Here is a 17196-nt window from a genome sequence, read left to right as displayed (position 1 = left end):
TCCAGGACTCAAATGATCCTCTTGCCTTGGCCTCCCCAAGTGTTGGGACTACAGGCGTGGGCCACTGCACCCAGCCTCAGATGTATTTCTTTTCTTTTTCTTTTTTTTTTTTTTTGAGATGGAGTCTTGCTCTGTTGCCCAGGCTGGAGTACAGTGGTGCGATCTTGGCTTAGTGCAACCTCCACCTCCCGGGTTCAAGCGATTCTCCTGCCGCAGCCTCCTGAGTAGCTGGGACAACAGGCATGCACCACCACGCCTGGCTAATTTTTGTGTTTTCAGTAGAGATGGGGTTTTGCCGTGTTGGCCAGGCTGGTCTTGAACTCCTGACCTTAGGTGATCTACCCACCTTGGCCTCCCAAAGTGCAGGGATTACAGATGTGAGCTGCCTGCACCCGGCCCTCAGATATATTTCTAATGATTGTCCTTCTAGCCAATTCTTGTTAGGCTGCATTTTTAAAGGAGGTTAATGCCTGATATTCATATCCTTTTTCTTTTCCATAGAACTGTTAATTGGTTTCAGAAAAATCTTGGTCCATGTTTTTAAACCAACCAACAAGTAATACTAAAGAACAAACCAGCACTTTGGGGGCTGAAGCGGGCAGATTACAAGGCCAGGAGATCGAGACCATCCTGGCTAACACGGTGAAACCCTGTCTCTACTAAAAATACAAAAAATTAGCCGGGCATGGTGGTGGACGCCTGTAGTCCCAGCTACTCAGGAGGCTGAGCAGGAGAATGGCGTGAACCAGGGAGGCAGAGCTTGCAGTGAGCCGAGATTGCGCCACTGCACTCCAGCCTGGGTGACAGAGCAAGACTCTGTCTCAAAAAAAAAAAAGAACAAACCAAACCAAGTTGCTAGAACTACTCTTTGAGTTCTGGGTAAGTTCATTTTTTTCTCTTACAGCAACAGCTCTCTAATAAAAGGGAGAAATGAAGAGAGCATAAATAAGTTTTTAAAAAAGCATTATAATACATTTTTGGTGAGGTGTAGTGGCTCATGCCTGTAATTCCAGCACTTTGGGAGGCCAAGGCGGGAGGATAGCTTGAGTCCAGGAGTTTGAGATCAGCCTGGGCAACATAGTGGGACCCTGTCTCTTAAAAAAGCATTATCATGCATTTTTTGTAGTTGGTAGACCTAGTAGCCCCCACCCTTCCACCACTCTTTTTCTTTTCTGGCATTTTTCTAGCTATTCTTGTACATTTATCTCTCCATGTAAGTTTTCAAATCAATTTGTCTGGTTTCAGGAAGAAGAACAAGCCTATTTTTTTTTTTTTTTTTTTTTAAATCACTGCTAGCCATACACTTTGACTTTCTCCACTCCCTACTTCCTTATATGTTTATGAAAATAACTCCCCGGCTCGCCTGTGCTTTCTCATTCCAGATGAAAGGAGAAGCTGGACATATGCTACACAATGAAAAGTCAAAGCAGGTAAATGCCAGCACCTCGCCCCCAAACTGGTGAGAATGTAGTCAGTGGCTCTTTGCCATAGCTGCACTTGCTATGCATCCAACATCTCCCCCAAGGTTTAGGGGTTTAGGGGTGGCTGACACATGGTAATGTCTTCATTTCATTAACTGAGCAGAGTTCATTTTGACTACAAACTGCTTTTTACCCATAACCCCTTTGCCTGAATGCAGAGTGCGAATGTGCATTATGGAATTGAAAAGCGTTGTAACTGTCGTCCCTTCTCCTCTTGGCTCTCCTGCCTGTAGCCCTTGGCATGCCCTATGCCTCAGCCTTTGGAAAACCCCTTTCTATAACTTTCCTGGGGACAACAGAGGCTTTCTGGAGATAGCTGAGAACTGGCTCTTGATCCCAGCTAACTCCTGCACTGCGTTTTCCTGCACTTCACAGAGGACCTTTGTCCTGTTTATATTTCCTTCACCTGGGCTGCTAGAGAGATGAAAAAACCCAACATCCCTGAACAAATATCTAATCCTGTATGTGAAATTGAGGTTTTAATTTGACTTAATTTGGTTTGATCAAACTCAGAAGATTAAAACTTCCAATGAGTCTAGAAAAGTTCCTGAAAAGAGTCCTTAAATTCCAAACAAAGGAATAACTGGAAAAGCCCAAAGTCACCGGTCTAGCAAACACAGGGTGACCTTTGAATGGCCCATGTAAAAGAACAAGTTCTGGTGGGTTACAGTGGCTCACACCTGTAATCCCAGCACTTTGGGAGGCTAAGGCTGGAAGATCACATGAGGCCAAGAGTTTTGGACCAACCTGGGTAACAGAGAATAACCCTGTCTCAAAAACAAACAAACAAAAAACAAGAAAAAGAACAAGTTCCTCCAATTGGTCTGGCCAATCCAGCCTGAGAGAGAGAGAGTGTGTGTGTGCACGTGAGAGAATGCGAGTCAGTGAGTGAGCATGCTCATTTCCAAAGCTCAGGACTAGCCCTTCAAAAAAACATCCCTGCCCATGAAAAATGACTTCTGCTTGGTCTTTTGATCAGAAGCGGGATAGGATAATGCTGAGAAGAAACGATTCAGTGCAGATTCAGATTGCTTAGAATGGGTGAATTAAAACAATGTTTCCTCAGATCTTGAAAGTCTGGATTAAAATGCAGTGTCCTGGCCAGGTGTAGTGGCACACACCTGTAATCCCAGTGCTTTGGGAGGCTGAGGCAGGCAGATCACCTGAGGTCAGGAGTTCAAGACCAGCCTTGCCAACATGGCAAAACCCCATCTCTACTAAAAATCAAAAAATTAGCCGGGCGTGGTGGCAGGCACCTGCAATCCCAGCTACTCCAGAGGCTAAGGCAGGAGAATTGTTTGAACTTGGGAGGCAAGAATCGCTTGAACTTGGGAGGTGGAGGTTGCAGTGAGCCGAGACTGCACCCTGCACTCCAGCCTGGGCAACAGAGTAAGATTGTCTCAATTAAAAAAAAAAAAAAGTAAAAAAGTAGTGTCCTATTAGATCAGCTCCTCCGACATCCCCTTTGACACCCTGTACATGGCCCCATTAGCTAATTGCAGATGAGCCCCAGGCACACACAGGGTAGGGACCACCACCTCCAGTTCTTTCCTATGAAAGAATATGAGCAGACCCCGTCTGAGTTTAGAAACGGAATATGAGTGGGTCATTTGTAATTCCTGTCTGTGGTACAATGGAAACTGGTGATACACCTGGCAGCTGGTGTTTTCCGTCTCTGAATCTGGGGCATTGTTTGGTCATCGAGCTCATAATCACTTCTGGTTTAGAGGAGAACCTTTTGGAGGAGAATATACAAGGACCTCCCAGTGATTTCCAGTGGTCTCTCCTTGACCCACGGAATGGCTAGTCGTTTTGTCCAGCTGGGAGCCTGGGCTAATCTTGCTGGAAGGCAGAGAGGGGTTATTAAAAGTCAGAAAGTGGCCGGGCACAGTGGCTCGTGCCTGTAATCCCACCACTTTGGGAGGCTGGGGCAGGTGAATTGCTTGAGGTTTAGGGTTCTAGGCCAGCCTGGCCAACATGTCAAAACCCCAGCTAACTTCTCTACTAAAAATACAAACATTAGGTGGGCATGGTGGCAGGTGCCTGTAATCCTAGCTACTCAGGAAGCTGGGGCAGGAGAATCACTTGAACCCTGGAGGCGGAGGTTGCAGTGAGCCGAGATGGTGCCACTGCACTCCAGCCTGGCTGACAGAGCAACACTCTGCCTCAAAAAAAAAAAAAAAAAAAAAAAAAAAGTCGGCCAGGCGCAGTGGCTCACGCCTGTAATCCCAGCACTTACGGAGGCTGAGGCGGGTGGATCACAAGGTCAGGAGATGGAGACCATCCTGGCTAACACGGTGAAACCCCGTCTCTACTAAAAATACAAAAAAATTAGCCCGGTGTGGTGGCGGGCGCCTGTATTCCCAGCTACTCGAGAGTCTGAATGGCATGAACCCGGGAGGCAGAGCTTGCAGTGAGCTGAGATCGCGCCACTCACTCCAGCCTGGGTGACAGAGCAAGACTCTGTCTCAAAAAAACAAACAAAAAAAAAGTCAGAAAAGGTGTACAATTCACTCTTTTCTTCCAAAGCAAGAGGAGGGTAGGAATGGAAGAAATAGGCCTGGCCTATGCACACAGTGAAGCCTGTATGACTGGGAAAGGATTTCCTCATCATGGTTTTGGCAGATGCTGCTATGATGACTATCCCAACCTTGCCTGCCCATTGGAATTACCTGGGGAGCCCAGGTTCCACCCCCAGGGACTCTTATGTAATTGGATTGGAGGGGACCCTGGATATTGGGACTTTTTTTAAGCTCCCAGGTGATTTCAATGTGCAGATAATAGGTATCTCCATTTGCCAAGAGGACTGGTGATGAAATCCTATGGCTGATAGAGGCTTGCCTGTCCTCTGACTGACAGAATTTCCTGCTAGTTTCTCTGGAGTCAGGCTAATTCCCTTCCCTCCCCCAACTTGAGCTCTAATTTTCATAAACACACCCATGTACAGCCTGAGAGCTCCTGATAAGGAAGAGGCTCCCACAGAAGCTGGAAAAGGTCAGCAGATGTGCCTTCCTGGTTGGTTGAGACACTGATCATACAGCACTCCCGCTGTGCCTCAGCAGTGAGCTGGGTGTAAAGGCAGGAGGCTTGCTGGGGTCTGACACTTCCCTGCCCTCCTCCAGGAGGGACACATCTGGGGCTCTATGAGGAGGACAGCTTTCATCCTGGGTTCTGGACTTCTCTCATTTGTGGCCTTCTGGAACTCAGTGACATGGTAAGTCGGCTCCACCCAGCCAGGGTGCAGTGTGGTGGTGGTCGGGGGCAGAGCATAGGGGAAGGAGCTGTCCACCCACTAGTCTTCACCCAGAAACCTGAATGGTTTTTCTTCCAAGGCATCTTCAGAGATTTTGGGGTGCTTCTGGCTACTTTTGGCAAGCCCAGTGGGAGAGGCTGCTGACTACATTTGAAGGGAAGGAGTGGATCCTCTTCTTTATAGGTGAGGTTCCCAGACCACCAGCACCTAGCGTGTGGGTGCATGATTATAACTTAATTCTTTTTCTATTGTTTTGTTCTCTACTTTGGGACTTTTCAGTTTATTATTCCAAGGGATGAGGACTTGAACTTCAAAAAAGTGGTAGTCCCAAAGAATACTAAACTTGTGGGCAGTCTGAAAACAGGATGTCTAAAAAAAGAAGCTGAGAAGTTAAGACTCCTCCCAAAATGTAGAAAAATAAGAAATATTTTATGTAAAAATGAATGCACGTTTAGAGCAATAATCCTGTTTCTACACGTAATTCCACAAGCACAGAGAGCTGCCCTGTCTTGCCTGAGACTATGTACCCTGTACCTGGTACAGTCAGTGCTTGACAGCAAGTAGCCAGTCAATAAATATTTACTGACAGCTTCAATGGCTCCAAACAAGCCTAAGTAAATAGATGGAAGGAAAAGCCATGTAAACATAGATATTTATAACAGCATTATCTATAATAGTGAATGTCCCCAATCATACATTCACTCAAATAATAATTATATACAATTTAATATATATTATAATATACATTTATTTATATTATTAATATGACATATATAATGTTACTATGTGCTAAACTTGTATCGAGGATATAGAAATATTTAAGATGGGAGGCCAGGCGTGGTGGCTGACGCCTGTAATCCTAGCACCTTGGGAGGCTGAGGCAGGTGGATCATGAGGTCAGGAGTTTGAGACCAGCCTGGCCAACATAGTGAAACCCCGTTTCTACTAAATATACAAAAAAATTAGCTGGGCATGGTGGCAGGCTCCTGTAATCCCAGCTACTTGGGAGGCTGAGGCAGGGAGAATCACTTGAACCTGGGAGGCGGGTTGCAGTGAGCCAAGATCATGCCACTGCACTCCAGCTGGGCAACAGTGTGAAACTTTGTCTCAAAAAAAAAGAAAGAAAGAAATATTTAAGATGCGGCTGGGCACAGTGGCTCACGCCTGTAATCCCAACAATTTGGGAGGCCGAGGCAGGTGGATCACTTGAAGTCAGGGGTTCGAGACCAGCCTGGCCAATATGGCAAAATCCCTTTTTCACTAAAAACACACACACACACAAATTAGCTGGGTGTGGTGGTGCGTGCCTGTAATCTCAACTACTCGGGAGGCTGAGGCATGAGAATTGCTTGAACCTGGGAGGCAGAGGTTGCAGTGAGCCTAGATGGTGCCACTGCACTCCAGCCTGGGCAATAGGGCACGACTCTGTCTCAAAAAAAAAAAAAAAAATTAAGATGGACCAAGATTGGTGGCACACACCTGTAATCCCAGCACTTTGGGAGGCCGAGGCAGGCAGATCACTTGAGGCCAGGAGTTCAAGACCAGCCTGGCCAACATGGTGAATCCTGTCTCTACCAAAAATACAAAAAATGAGCCAGGCGTGGTGGCGCGTGCCTGTAATCCCAGCTACTCAGGAGGCTGAGGCACAAGAATCACTTGAACTCAGGAGGCGGAGGTTGCAGTGAGCTGAGATAGCGCCACTGCACTCCAGCCTGGGTGACAGAGCAAGACTCTGTCTCAAAAAAAAAAAAAAAAAAAAAGAAGTATTTAAATGAAATGTTTCCCTCCTCCATTAAAAATGATGTCATAGTCTAGAAGGGAAGATAAAAAGTGTCAGTTGCCATAAAGCAAAATGCCCCTGAGGATTGTTTTCAACTAGAAGGAGAACTCTGACAATGGGCTGAACATTAAATATGACAGATTTAATGGGATTTTAAGCAGTCATTGAACAATGCAGATTACCTATGTATATGGGGAAAGTGGTAGAAAAACTTCATTACCTTGAACCTGCAATCTAAAAAAACCCCAGATATTTTATATACTTTAGGTACAATCCTGTGAAAATTACCTATTACCTTGGTGATAAGCCAATATGAGAGAGAGAAAATATTTCCAATTTTAAGTGTTAGAGATAGAAGTTCAAGATCATCTTATGGTGTGCTTTTCATCTGTATTCCTCAGGCAGCCTTTGAAGTTCCAAGGAGGTAGACACCTTGGATGGCCCACTGGGTAACCATCAACCTTTTTTTTCCAAAGTAAAAAATAGTTTATTTTTTCTGGGTATAAAAGTAAATATGGGCCGGGCGCGGTGGCTCACGCCTGTAATCCCAGCACTTTGGGAGGCAAAGGCGGGCAGATCACGAGGTCAGGAGATCGAGACCACAGTGAAACCCCGTCTCTACTAAAAATACAAAAAATTAGCCAGGCGCGGTAGCGGGCGCCTGTAGTCCCAGCTACTCAGGAGGCTGAGGCAGGAGAATGGCGTGAACCCGGGAGGCAGAGCTTGCAGCAAGCCGAGCTTGCGCCACTGCACTCCAGCCTGGGTGACAGAGCGAGACTCCGTCTCAAAAAAAAAAAAAAAAAAAAAAAAAGTAAATATGTGCTCATTGTTAAAAATAAAAATCAGGCAATTCAAATAAGCATAGAAAGTGTGAAAATCACCCACTGTCTTACCTTCAAGAAATAACCACTGTTTATATATTAGTGTACATCTTTTATATATTGGGTTTATAGTTGTACTTATGAGATACCAACTATTTTTAAATCTTTTTTTCATTGAATAGATTGTAGGTATCTTTCCATGCCTATTAATGTATCCTTACTTAATACTCTAAGCTTCCCATTCTATTCCATTATATGGAAATACTCTAATCTGTTTAGTCCATTCCCTACTAATGGGTATTTAGGCTGCTTAAATTTTTTTTTTAATGCTGTGATGGACATTTATGCATACGAACAGACGTGTGTCCTTTTCTTCTTTCTCCCTTTCTGTCTTGGCTCTCTGACTCTCTCACTTTATTACTTCAGATACTGCCAAACTGCCCTCTAGAAGGTTTGTACCGATCCTACTCCCCTACAGTGCTGGCAAGTATTTTCCAAGTCCCAGCCGCCACAGTTACTTTGGTTGATGGAGCATGAAGGGTGCAGGTGGAGGGGCACAGACATGGAATTAAGCAAAGCTGAGTCCTAGCTAGGCATGGTGGCAGATGCCAGTAGCCCCAGCTATTCAGGAGGCTGAAGCAAGAGGATCACTTCAGCTTGGCAGGTCGAGGCTACAGTGAACCATGATCGCACAACTGCACTTCCAGCCTGGGTGACAGAGCGAGGCTTTGTCTCAAAAAAAAAAAAAAAAAAAACACAACGATGAGTTTTCCACTTTGGAAGATACTGACTAGATGACACCTGAAGTTCTGCTGCTCAGTTAGTAGGATGACAGGGATTAAGTTTTCTGACTGACTCCTAGCCCCGGGCTCACTGTGACCCATACCATACAGAGTACTTCCTTTGCTTCTCCTTCCTTGGCAATTCATAAAGGGTTCAGTGGGTGCAGACTCCCAAATGTCAACCTGAATTCATTTCTATTTTAGAGTGTATTATATATCTTAACATACTTTCATATGTATTTATATGAAAACCACCAACCACCTTGAAGGTTGTCCCTATATTATGGCTAAGAAAATGGAGAGACTCCTTAAGTGGCCTGTCCAAGTTCCTACCCAAGACCACAGGTAACCCCTTGGTCCCAAGCCCTAAGACCTCCCTGGCAAAGAAATGTCTAGGATGAAGCCTTAGTCACCATAAAAAGGTATGTTCTGTTAGTCTGTGTGCTGCGAGAACCCAAAGTCGCCCTGACTGTTTCTGTTTCCCAATCTCAGGTGCCATCCAAGTGCCTTGTCTCTTCTTCTGGAGCTTCAATGGGCTTCTATTGGTGGTTGACATAACAGGAAAACCTAACTTCATCTCTCGCTACCGAATTCAGGTCGGCAAGAATGAACCTGTAAGTGTTGTCACAACTTCTCCTGGTCAAAGCACAGAAAGCAAGAGCTAAAGCCACACTCTCAGAATTCTCACCACTGGCCCAGGAGAGACCTGGCCAGTGTGAGCCAAGTTATTAGCAACAAGGCTCCCCCAGTTTAGAAGGTTAAAGAGAGGAAATAATTTGCCCACAACCTCAGAGTCACTCAGCTAGTGGCCAGTCAAGACCAATGTTCTGGTCTCCTGATTCCTGGCCCAGGCTCTGGACCTGCCTGTAGTGCCCCATGGCACTGTGGTCAGCCTGGCACTGAGAAGGCAGCAACTCCACTTTACCCATAGGAATGGAGACAGCAATGGCTGGATGCTAGAATATGGGTAACAGCTGTTGTTATGAGAGAGGGAGACAGCTGCAAAAACAATGGATAACTCCACTATAATAGACAGATAGTATGGATTCTGAATGTGTGGGCGGTGGCTGTCTTTTAAACAAGTCCTCCTTCCTAAATACTCAATTCGACCAATAGTGCAAGGCACCAGGGCAAATCCATGATAAGTGAGGCCCAGACCCTGCTTACAAGGAACTCCGACTTGCACAGCGCCGGGAAGTGGGTCCCACTGTTCCCTGAGTCTGGCACGCCTTTTCTTACACAACAAGGAAGAAGTTGATTCTGAAACTCAGGTTCTTTCCCCAGCTCCACCCAAACCACATCCTGGCTTCTTTCCCAGACAAGACAATCATCTTTTAGGCATCTGCCCAGGTGTCTGGGTGAACCACCTCAGCTCTCAGGTCCTTCTGCCCCAGCCCAGCACTCCAGAAAGGCAAACAGTGCTCTTGACCCACTCCTTTGAAATGGGCCCCTTCCTGAACTGGAGCTGCTGGCCTGGCTTACTATCCCCCTCACTTGGGACAACAGCTGCCAGCCAGGCTTGGGGGCTTCCTCCAGGCCCAGCTTGGCAGGACATGAATCAGAGCCTAAAGCGTCAAACCCTGTGCTTGGTCCTTGAGAACACTTCATCTGTCAACCATGGCTGTTGTAGCACCACTGACTAAATGCTCACAATCTTCAACTGAGGCCAAGAACCTTCACTGTTCAGATGAGGAAACACAGGTGTTACACAGGTAAACTATGATTCAAATGCAGGCTTTTTGACTTCAGGGCTCACATTCTTAATCGGCTCTCGAGAATATTACCTGCCGTCTGTACAACCTTGTGGTCTACACAATGACTACAGAGCTACATTGGAAGATCTCATTGCATTCTGCAGAAGCTGAGGTTCAGAAATGTCCAGTGACTAGCTCAAGATCAGATTGCTACTAGGAAACAGAGCCAGGGCTCATCCCATCTGACACCAAGTCCAGTGCTCCTGTACCACGTGCACCCTCAAGTGGGCACACAAGTAGGAAAGAACCTCACGAGGCCATTTAGTCTTTGGCTGTTTCCAGGAAGGACTGGCCCCTGAACTAAGACATCAGAAACAGATCCTCAAGTGGGCAGCTGAATGCTACCTGGTATTCCTATGATCCATCCCTGCTCTGTTTACTCTCCCACCGCCTGAATGGCTAGTTCACACCTCTCTAACACCTCCTCCTCTAACTGCTGGCAGAGGGAGGGCCTTGCTTCCCATTTCACTAAGAAAATTTAAGCCTGGGCGTGGTGGTTCATGCCTGTAATCCCAGCACTTTGGGAGGCCGAGATGGGCAAATCACTTGAGCTCCGGAGTTCAAGACCAGCCTGGGCAACATGGCAAAACCCTGCCTCTACTAAAAATACAAAAATTAGCTGGGCGTGGTGGCACATACCTGGAGGAGAATCGCTTGAACCTGGGAGGCAGAGGTTGCAGTGAGCCGAGACTGCACCACTGCACTCCAGCCTGGGTGACAGAGCAAGACTCTGTCTCAAAAAAAAAGAAAAAAAAGAAAAAAAAAAAGAAAATTTACGCAGGCTGGGGCACAGTGGCTCAGGCTTGTAATCTCAGCACTTTGGGAGGCAGAGACAGGAGGATCGCTTGATGCCAGGAGTTCAAGACCAGCTTGGGCAACATAGTGAGATCCCTATCTCTACAAAAAAAAACTATTTTAATTAGCCGGGCACAGTGGTGTGTGTCTGTAGTCTCAGATAGTCAGGAGGCCAAGGCAGGAGGATCACTTGAACATAGGAGTTCAAGGCTGAAGTGAGCCATGATTGTGCTGCTGCACTCCAGCCTGGGAGATAGAGTGAGACACTGTCTCTAGGGAAAAAAAAAAAAACTAAAGCAAGCAGAAGAGTTTTATAGGTGCACACCACATTGGCCAGTGACCAGCACCTGCACCCACATGCTCTGCCTGCCCACCTGCCACCACAGGTGAACTCTCCTTGCTCCTGTCTGTGGGTGATTCCTCCCCTATCTGTGTACTACATCCAGGAAATGGCTGCAGCAATTCTCTCTTTGCTTTCTTGTATCTTCTTTTCCTTCTCTTTCTCTCATTATTCCTCTCTAGATTATTACAAACATGCGGTAATTTTTTTCCATCTAAAAAACAAAACAAAACAAAACAAAAAAAACCCACCAAGTGTGGTTGCTCACTACTGTAATCCCAAACTTTGGGAGGCTGAGCCAGAAGAATCGCTTAAGCCCAGGAGTTTGAGATCAGCCTAGGTGACAGAGTGAGATCCTGACTCAAAAAGAAAAATAAATAAATAAAACAGGCCAGGTGTGGTGGCTCACGCCTGTAATCCCAGACTTTGGGAGTCTGAGGCAGGAGGATCACTTGAGCCCAGGAGTTCGAGACCAGCCCAAGCGACAGAACGAGATCCCATCTCTACAAAAAAATTTTTAACTAGGCAAGGGAGGTGGCGTTTTCCTGTAGTCCCAGCTACTTGGGAAGCTGAGGCGGGAGGATTGCTTGAGCCCAGGAGGTCAAGGTTACAGTGAGCTATGATCATACCACTACACTCTAGCCTGGGTGACAAAGCGAGACACTGACTCAAAAAGAAGAAAAAAAACAGGCCAGGTGGAGTAGTTCACACCTGTAATCCTACCACTTTGTAAGGCCAAGGCAGGAGGAATGCCTAAGCTCAGGAGTTTGAGACCAGTCTGGGCAACATGACAAAACACCCCATCCAACACTGTCTCTACAAAAAATACAAAAATTAGCTGGGTGTGATGGTGCACACCCGTAGTCCTAGCTACTTGGGAGGCTGAGGTGGGAGGATTGCTTGAGCCCAGGAGGTTGAGGCTGCAGTGAGCTACGGTTAGGTATAATGGCCTCACCTAACATGTCCTCTCACAACAGGCTGGCAAGACTTAGCCTCACAATGGGATGGAAGTAAACAAAGAGTGCACTCCAGCCTGGGTGACAGAGTGAGACCCTGTCTCACAAAAAAACAGACACACATACACACACACACACACACACACACAAAAGTAACAGAAAAAACAACCCTTAACTAGCAAAGTTCTCTGAGAGAGTTATCTATATAGTTTCCAATTCCTCTCTGTCCACTCTTATTTGGGTTTTGTTGTTTTTTTTTTTGAGACAGTCTCCCTCTGTCACCCAGGCTGGAGTGCAGTGACACTGCGATCTTGGCTCACTGTAACCTCCACTTCCTGGGTTCAAGCAATTCTCCTGCCTCAGCCTTCCAAGTAGCTGGGATTACAGGCGTGTGCCACCACGCCTGGGTAATTTTTGTATTTTCAGTAGAGATGGGGTTTTCACCATGTTGGCCAGGCTGGTCTCGAACTCCTGGCCTCAGGTGATCCGCTAGCCTCGGACTCCCCAAGTGCTGGGATAAAAGGCGTGAGCCACCACGCCCTGCCATCTGTCTACTCTTTTTCCCCAACATTCTGTAATTATGAAAAATGTTAAAAATACATACAGAAAGTTGAAAAATAATATAAGAATTATGCATTTACATATCACTTAGATTCACCAATTTTAAACACTTTATTTTTGCTTTATATATAAAAAGATAAATATATATGCATCTATACATTTTTCCTATTTGAAAGTAAGTTTGAGACATCATAAAACTTGACCCCTAAATCCTTTAGCCTGCATCTCTCCTAAAGTAATCACAAAAGCATTGTCTCATTTTCTCTATAAATCACCTCCAAATTAGGTGTCACACCTAGAAAAAGGCTCTACCAACATTTCTTTTGGTAAGTTCGCCAATGATATGGTTTCATTAGAGCACCAGAGACATTTCCACAGCTGCTGACTCCCTCAGCCTTGAAATATTTTTTTCACTTGGCTTCCAGGACACCCTGCTCTCTAGGTACCCCCTCAATTTTTTTTTTTTTTTGAGACAGTCTCGCTCTGTTGCTCAGGCTGGAGTACAATGGTGTGATCTTGGCTCACTGCAACCTCTGTCTCCTGGGTTCAAGCGATTCTCCTGCCTCACCCTCCCCAGTAGTTGGGATTACAGGCACCTGCCACCATGCCTAGCTAATTTTTTGTATTTTTAGTAGAGACGGGGTTTCACCAAGTTGCCCAGGCTGGTCTTGAACTCCTGACCTCAGGTGATCCATCCACCTCGGCCTCACAAACTGCTGGGATTACAGGCATGAGCCACCGCGCCCGGCTCCCCATCACATCTGATTGTTCACTTCTTCACTGTCCCTTTCCTGATTCCTTCTCTTCTCCCCAACCTCTTCGTGCTGAATGTCCCATGGGCTCTGTCCCTTTCCTGATTCCTTCTCTTCTCCCCAACCTCTTCATGCTGAATGTCCCATGGGCTCTGGCCTTGATCCTCTTCTCTGTATTCATTCCCCCAGTTATCTCTTCAGTGCCATGACTTTAAATACCATCCATAGGCTGACAGCTCACACATTTATCTCTCTAGCCCAGAACTCTTTAGTGAATTCCAAGCTGAAATATCCAACTCCCTCCTTGACATCTCCACATGGATACTAATAGAAATTGCCAATTCATGATGTCCAAAAGAGCATTTCTGATCGTCCTGCCAAAGCCTTTACCTACTACCCACAACCTCCCCAATCTGAGTGGATGGCAATCCCAATCTTCCAGTTTCTCAGGCCAAAAACCTTGGAGTCATTCTTGACTACTCTCTTTCCTTCATACTCCACATCCAATCTATCCGGGAACCCTATTAACTCTATTTCTGAAACAAATTCAGAATCCAGTCACTTCTTACCACTTCTCACCACTTCCATCACTATTACCCTGGTCCAATTCACCATCATCTCTTGTCTATATTATTGCTTTTTTTTTTTTTTGAGATGGAGTCTCACTCTGTCACCCAGGCTGGAGTGCAATGGAGCAATCTCGGCTCACTGCAGCTTCTCGGGTTCAAGTGATTCTCCTGCCTCAGCCTCCTGAGTAGCTGGGATTACAGGCGCACACTACCATGCCCGGTTAATTTTTTGTATTTTTAGTAGAGACAGGGTTTCACCATATTGGTCAGGCTGGTCTCAAACTCCTGATCTTGTGATCTGCCTGCCTTGGCCTCCCAAAGTGCTGGGATTACAGGCGTGAGCCACAGCGCCCGGCCTGCCTTTTTTTTTTGAGATGTAGTCTTGCTCTGTCACCGAGGCTGGAGTGCAGTGGCATGATCTCGGTGGCTCACTACAACCTCCGCCTCTCGGATTCAAGTGATTCTCCTGCCGCAGCCTCCCAAGTAGCTGGGACTACAAGCACATGCCACCACACCCAGCTAAGTTTTTGTATTTTTCGTAGAGACGAGGTTTCACCGTGTTAGCCAGGATGGTCTCAATCTCCTGACCTCATAATCTGCCCACCTTGGCTTCCCAAAGTGCTGGGATTACAGGCGTAAGCCACAGCGCCTGGCCTTTTTTTTTTTTTTTTTTTTTTTTTTAAATGAGATTGGGTCTCACCCTCTCACGCAGGCTGGTGTGCCTTAAACTCCTGGACTCAGATGATCCTTCCACCCCAGCCTTCTGAATAGCTGGGACTACAGGTGCACATCACCACATCCAGCTTTTTAAAAAAAATTTGATGGGGTTTCGTGATGTTGCCAAGGCTGCTCTCAAATTCCTGGCCTCAAGTGATCCTGCCACCTCCACCTCCCAAAGTGCTGGGATTACAGGTGTGAGCCACCGTGCCCAGCCTGATACATATGTTTTTATATTTGTTGTGTCTAGTCTACCTTTCTCACTGGAACATAAATTCCATGGGGGCAGGAATCTTTGTTTTGCTCATGCTTTATTTTCAACACCCAGAACACTGAGTGCTACATAGTGGGAACTCAATAAATATCAGTTAAATAAATAAATGAATAGATAAATGTGACACCCCGCCTCTTGGTAGAGGTTTCCAGAAGGTGTAATGGCCTCACCTAACATGTCCTCTCACAACAGGCTGGCGAGACCTGGCTTTGCAATGGGATGGAAGTAAACAAAGAGTGAATTCTGAAATCAGTTAATGCATGCAGTGCCTGGAAAGGCTGGAGGAAGAGGCAGGCCTCAAGCTGGGGACCATTCTGAACCCCTGTCTCGCTTTGGGGCAGAAATCCCTCCAGCTCACAGAGGGAACTTGGAGAAATCCCTTCTAACCAAACTAGTTCATCAGGATCCAGGAAGTAATCTATGGTCACAGGACTGTTCCCTGGAGCCCCAGTGCTCTGACAAAGGGTCAAAGGGTTGCTGATTCTGGGGGAACTACTGGCTGCAGTATTGAGGCCAAATGGAGTTTGGACACTTGGGACCAGCTCTGTACAGTGGACCCTGGTGGAAAGGCTTGGGCAGGCCCCCATCTTCACAGCATCACTGTGAAAACCAGGAAGTTGGTCAAGAAGCTGGATAAGCAGCTCCTTGGCTTACCTGCTTCTTTGCTCTGGGCCTACTGCAGGGAGGCTGGACCACGTGAGGAGGCAGATGATCTTGATCTCTGCATCCAATCATGAACAAGGTTCTCTGATGAAGACGAGCTAAATGGCTGACATGGGGTATCACTCAGAAAGTCACAGCCTTCTCCAAGCACCATGGAGGCTACCCAAGTTACCTGTAAATACATGGGGCCTGGCCAGAGAAATGGGGAGGGCAGTGGTGATAATGTGCAGAACCAGGAAGAAGGCAGGTTCCGACACATACTGAAGGCTGCTGAAGTTTCCAAGGACAGGGGTATTACTCACCTGCCTAGCAGCCAGGGCCTTATTCTGCAATGTTTCCAGGCCCAGAGCTGGGTGGCAGTCAGAAGCTACTGGCTGTGTCCCGACATCTCTCCCAGAATCCAATCAGAGTGAGGGCCTCCTGTAAGCAGGTCACGGTGGAGCCTACTTCTCACACTCTTGTCCATCTCCCTCCTCCCTTCCCTTGGGCAGGTGGATCCTGTGAAACTGCGCCAGTCTATCCGCACAGTTCTTTTCAACCAGTGCATGATATCTTTCCCCATGGTGGTCTTCCTCTATCCCTTCCTCAAATGGTGGAGAGACCCCTGCCGCCATGAGCTACCCACCTTCCACTGGTTCCTCCTGGAGCTGGCCATCTTCACGCTGATCGAGGAAGTCTTGTTCTACTATTCACACCGGTGAGCAGGCCCTGCCTGAGGCACAGCTGGCTCCTCATCCTGTCTAGGGCTCACTGATCAACAAGGAAACTGAGGCCAGGTGCAGTGACTCACGCTTGTAATCCTGGCAATTTGGGAGGCTGAGGTGGGCAGATCACTTGAGCCCAGGAGTTTGAGACTAGCCTGGGGAATGTCAGGAGACCCCGTCTCTACAAAAAAATTTTAAAAATTAGCCAGGCATGGTGGTGTGTACTTGTAGTCCTGGCTACTTGGGAGATTGAGGTGGGAGGATCACATGAGCCCGGGAGGTCAAGGCTGTAGTGAGCTGTGATCACACCATTGCACTCCAGCCTGGGCGAAAGAGCAAGACCTTGTCTCAAAGAAAAAAAAAAAAAAAAAGGGAACAGGTTTCTGAATTGAGTGTAGGCCAGTAAAATACTCCCTGGCCTCAAGTCTCCCATTAAATGGTTAACAGGGAGACCACTAGTTGTCTCATAACTGACAACTTGGGACAACTGAGGAATGAATGTCCAGAAGAGAAAAGGCCTTTCTGATTGTGTGGGAGCCAGGGCAGTTTCCCATCCATTTCCTTATTTAATCCTTTCTGGGCAGCATCCCATTTTACAGCGAATACAACTGGCATAGAGAGGCAAAGCAACCCACTCCCAAACTATGCAGTATAAGGGCTGGGGTTGAAATTTGAAGGCAGGTCTCGGTGTTTCAACTTTGCTCCATGGATGTAACCCCTAGTTCCTATTTTTGGTTTCTCATGGTCTGGTCGGGAAGGGAGAAAGAGGAATCAGCAGGTTATTAACTATTAACTATTTCCCCAGGCTCCTTCACCACCCAACATTCTACAAGAAAATCCACAAGAAACACCATGAGTGGACAGCTCCCATTGGCGTGATCTCTCTCTATGCCCACCCTATAGAGCATGCGGTGAGTAGAGCTCTACTCTCCCCAGAGCAAAGGGCAGACGGCCCCAACCACCTTCCTGAAGGTCTCCTGCAGAGAACTTAGAC

At 46.8% G+C, this 17196-nt stretch overlaps 1 protein-coding gene across 2 annotated transcripts in view; it reads left to right on the top strand.

Moving 5' to 3' along the window:
* FAXDC2 (fatty acid hydroxylase domain containing 2) overlaps window positions 1-17196 on the top strand; it is a 32294-nt gene that overhangs the window by 11210 nt on the left and 3888 nt on the right. The window contains exons 2-7 of one of the 2 annotated variants that reach the window (XM_003776700.5): window positions 1383-1430; window positions 4604-4695; window positions 4814-4917; window positions 8610-8731; window positions 15990-16195; window positions 17008-17113. In XM_003776700.5, coding sequence (XP_003776748.2) covers window positions 1383-1430; window positions 4604-4695; window positions 4814-4917; window positions 8610-8731; window positions 15990-16195; window positions 17008-17113 — 678 coding nt within the window. The remainder of the gene's footprint in view (window positions 1-1382; window positions 1431-4603; window positions 4696-4813; window positions 4918-8609; window positions 8732-15989; window positions 16196-17007; window positions 17114-17196) is intronic. The other variant, XM_063724337.1, reaches the window with a different exon arrangement.

Source organism: Pongo abelii, chromosome 4 (assembly GCF_028885655.2).
Source record: "Pongo abelii isolate AG06213 chromosome 4, NHGRI_mPonAbe1-v2.0_pri, whole genome shotgun sequence".
NCBI lineage: Eukaryota > Metazoa > Chordata > Mammalia > Primates > Hominidae > Pongo > Pongo abelii.
This window is presented reverse-complemented; position numbering and strand designations above follow the sequence as displayed.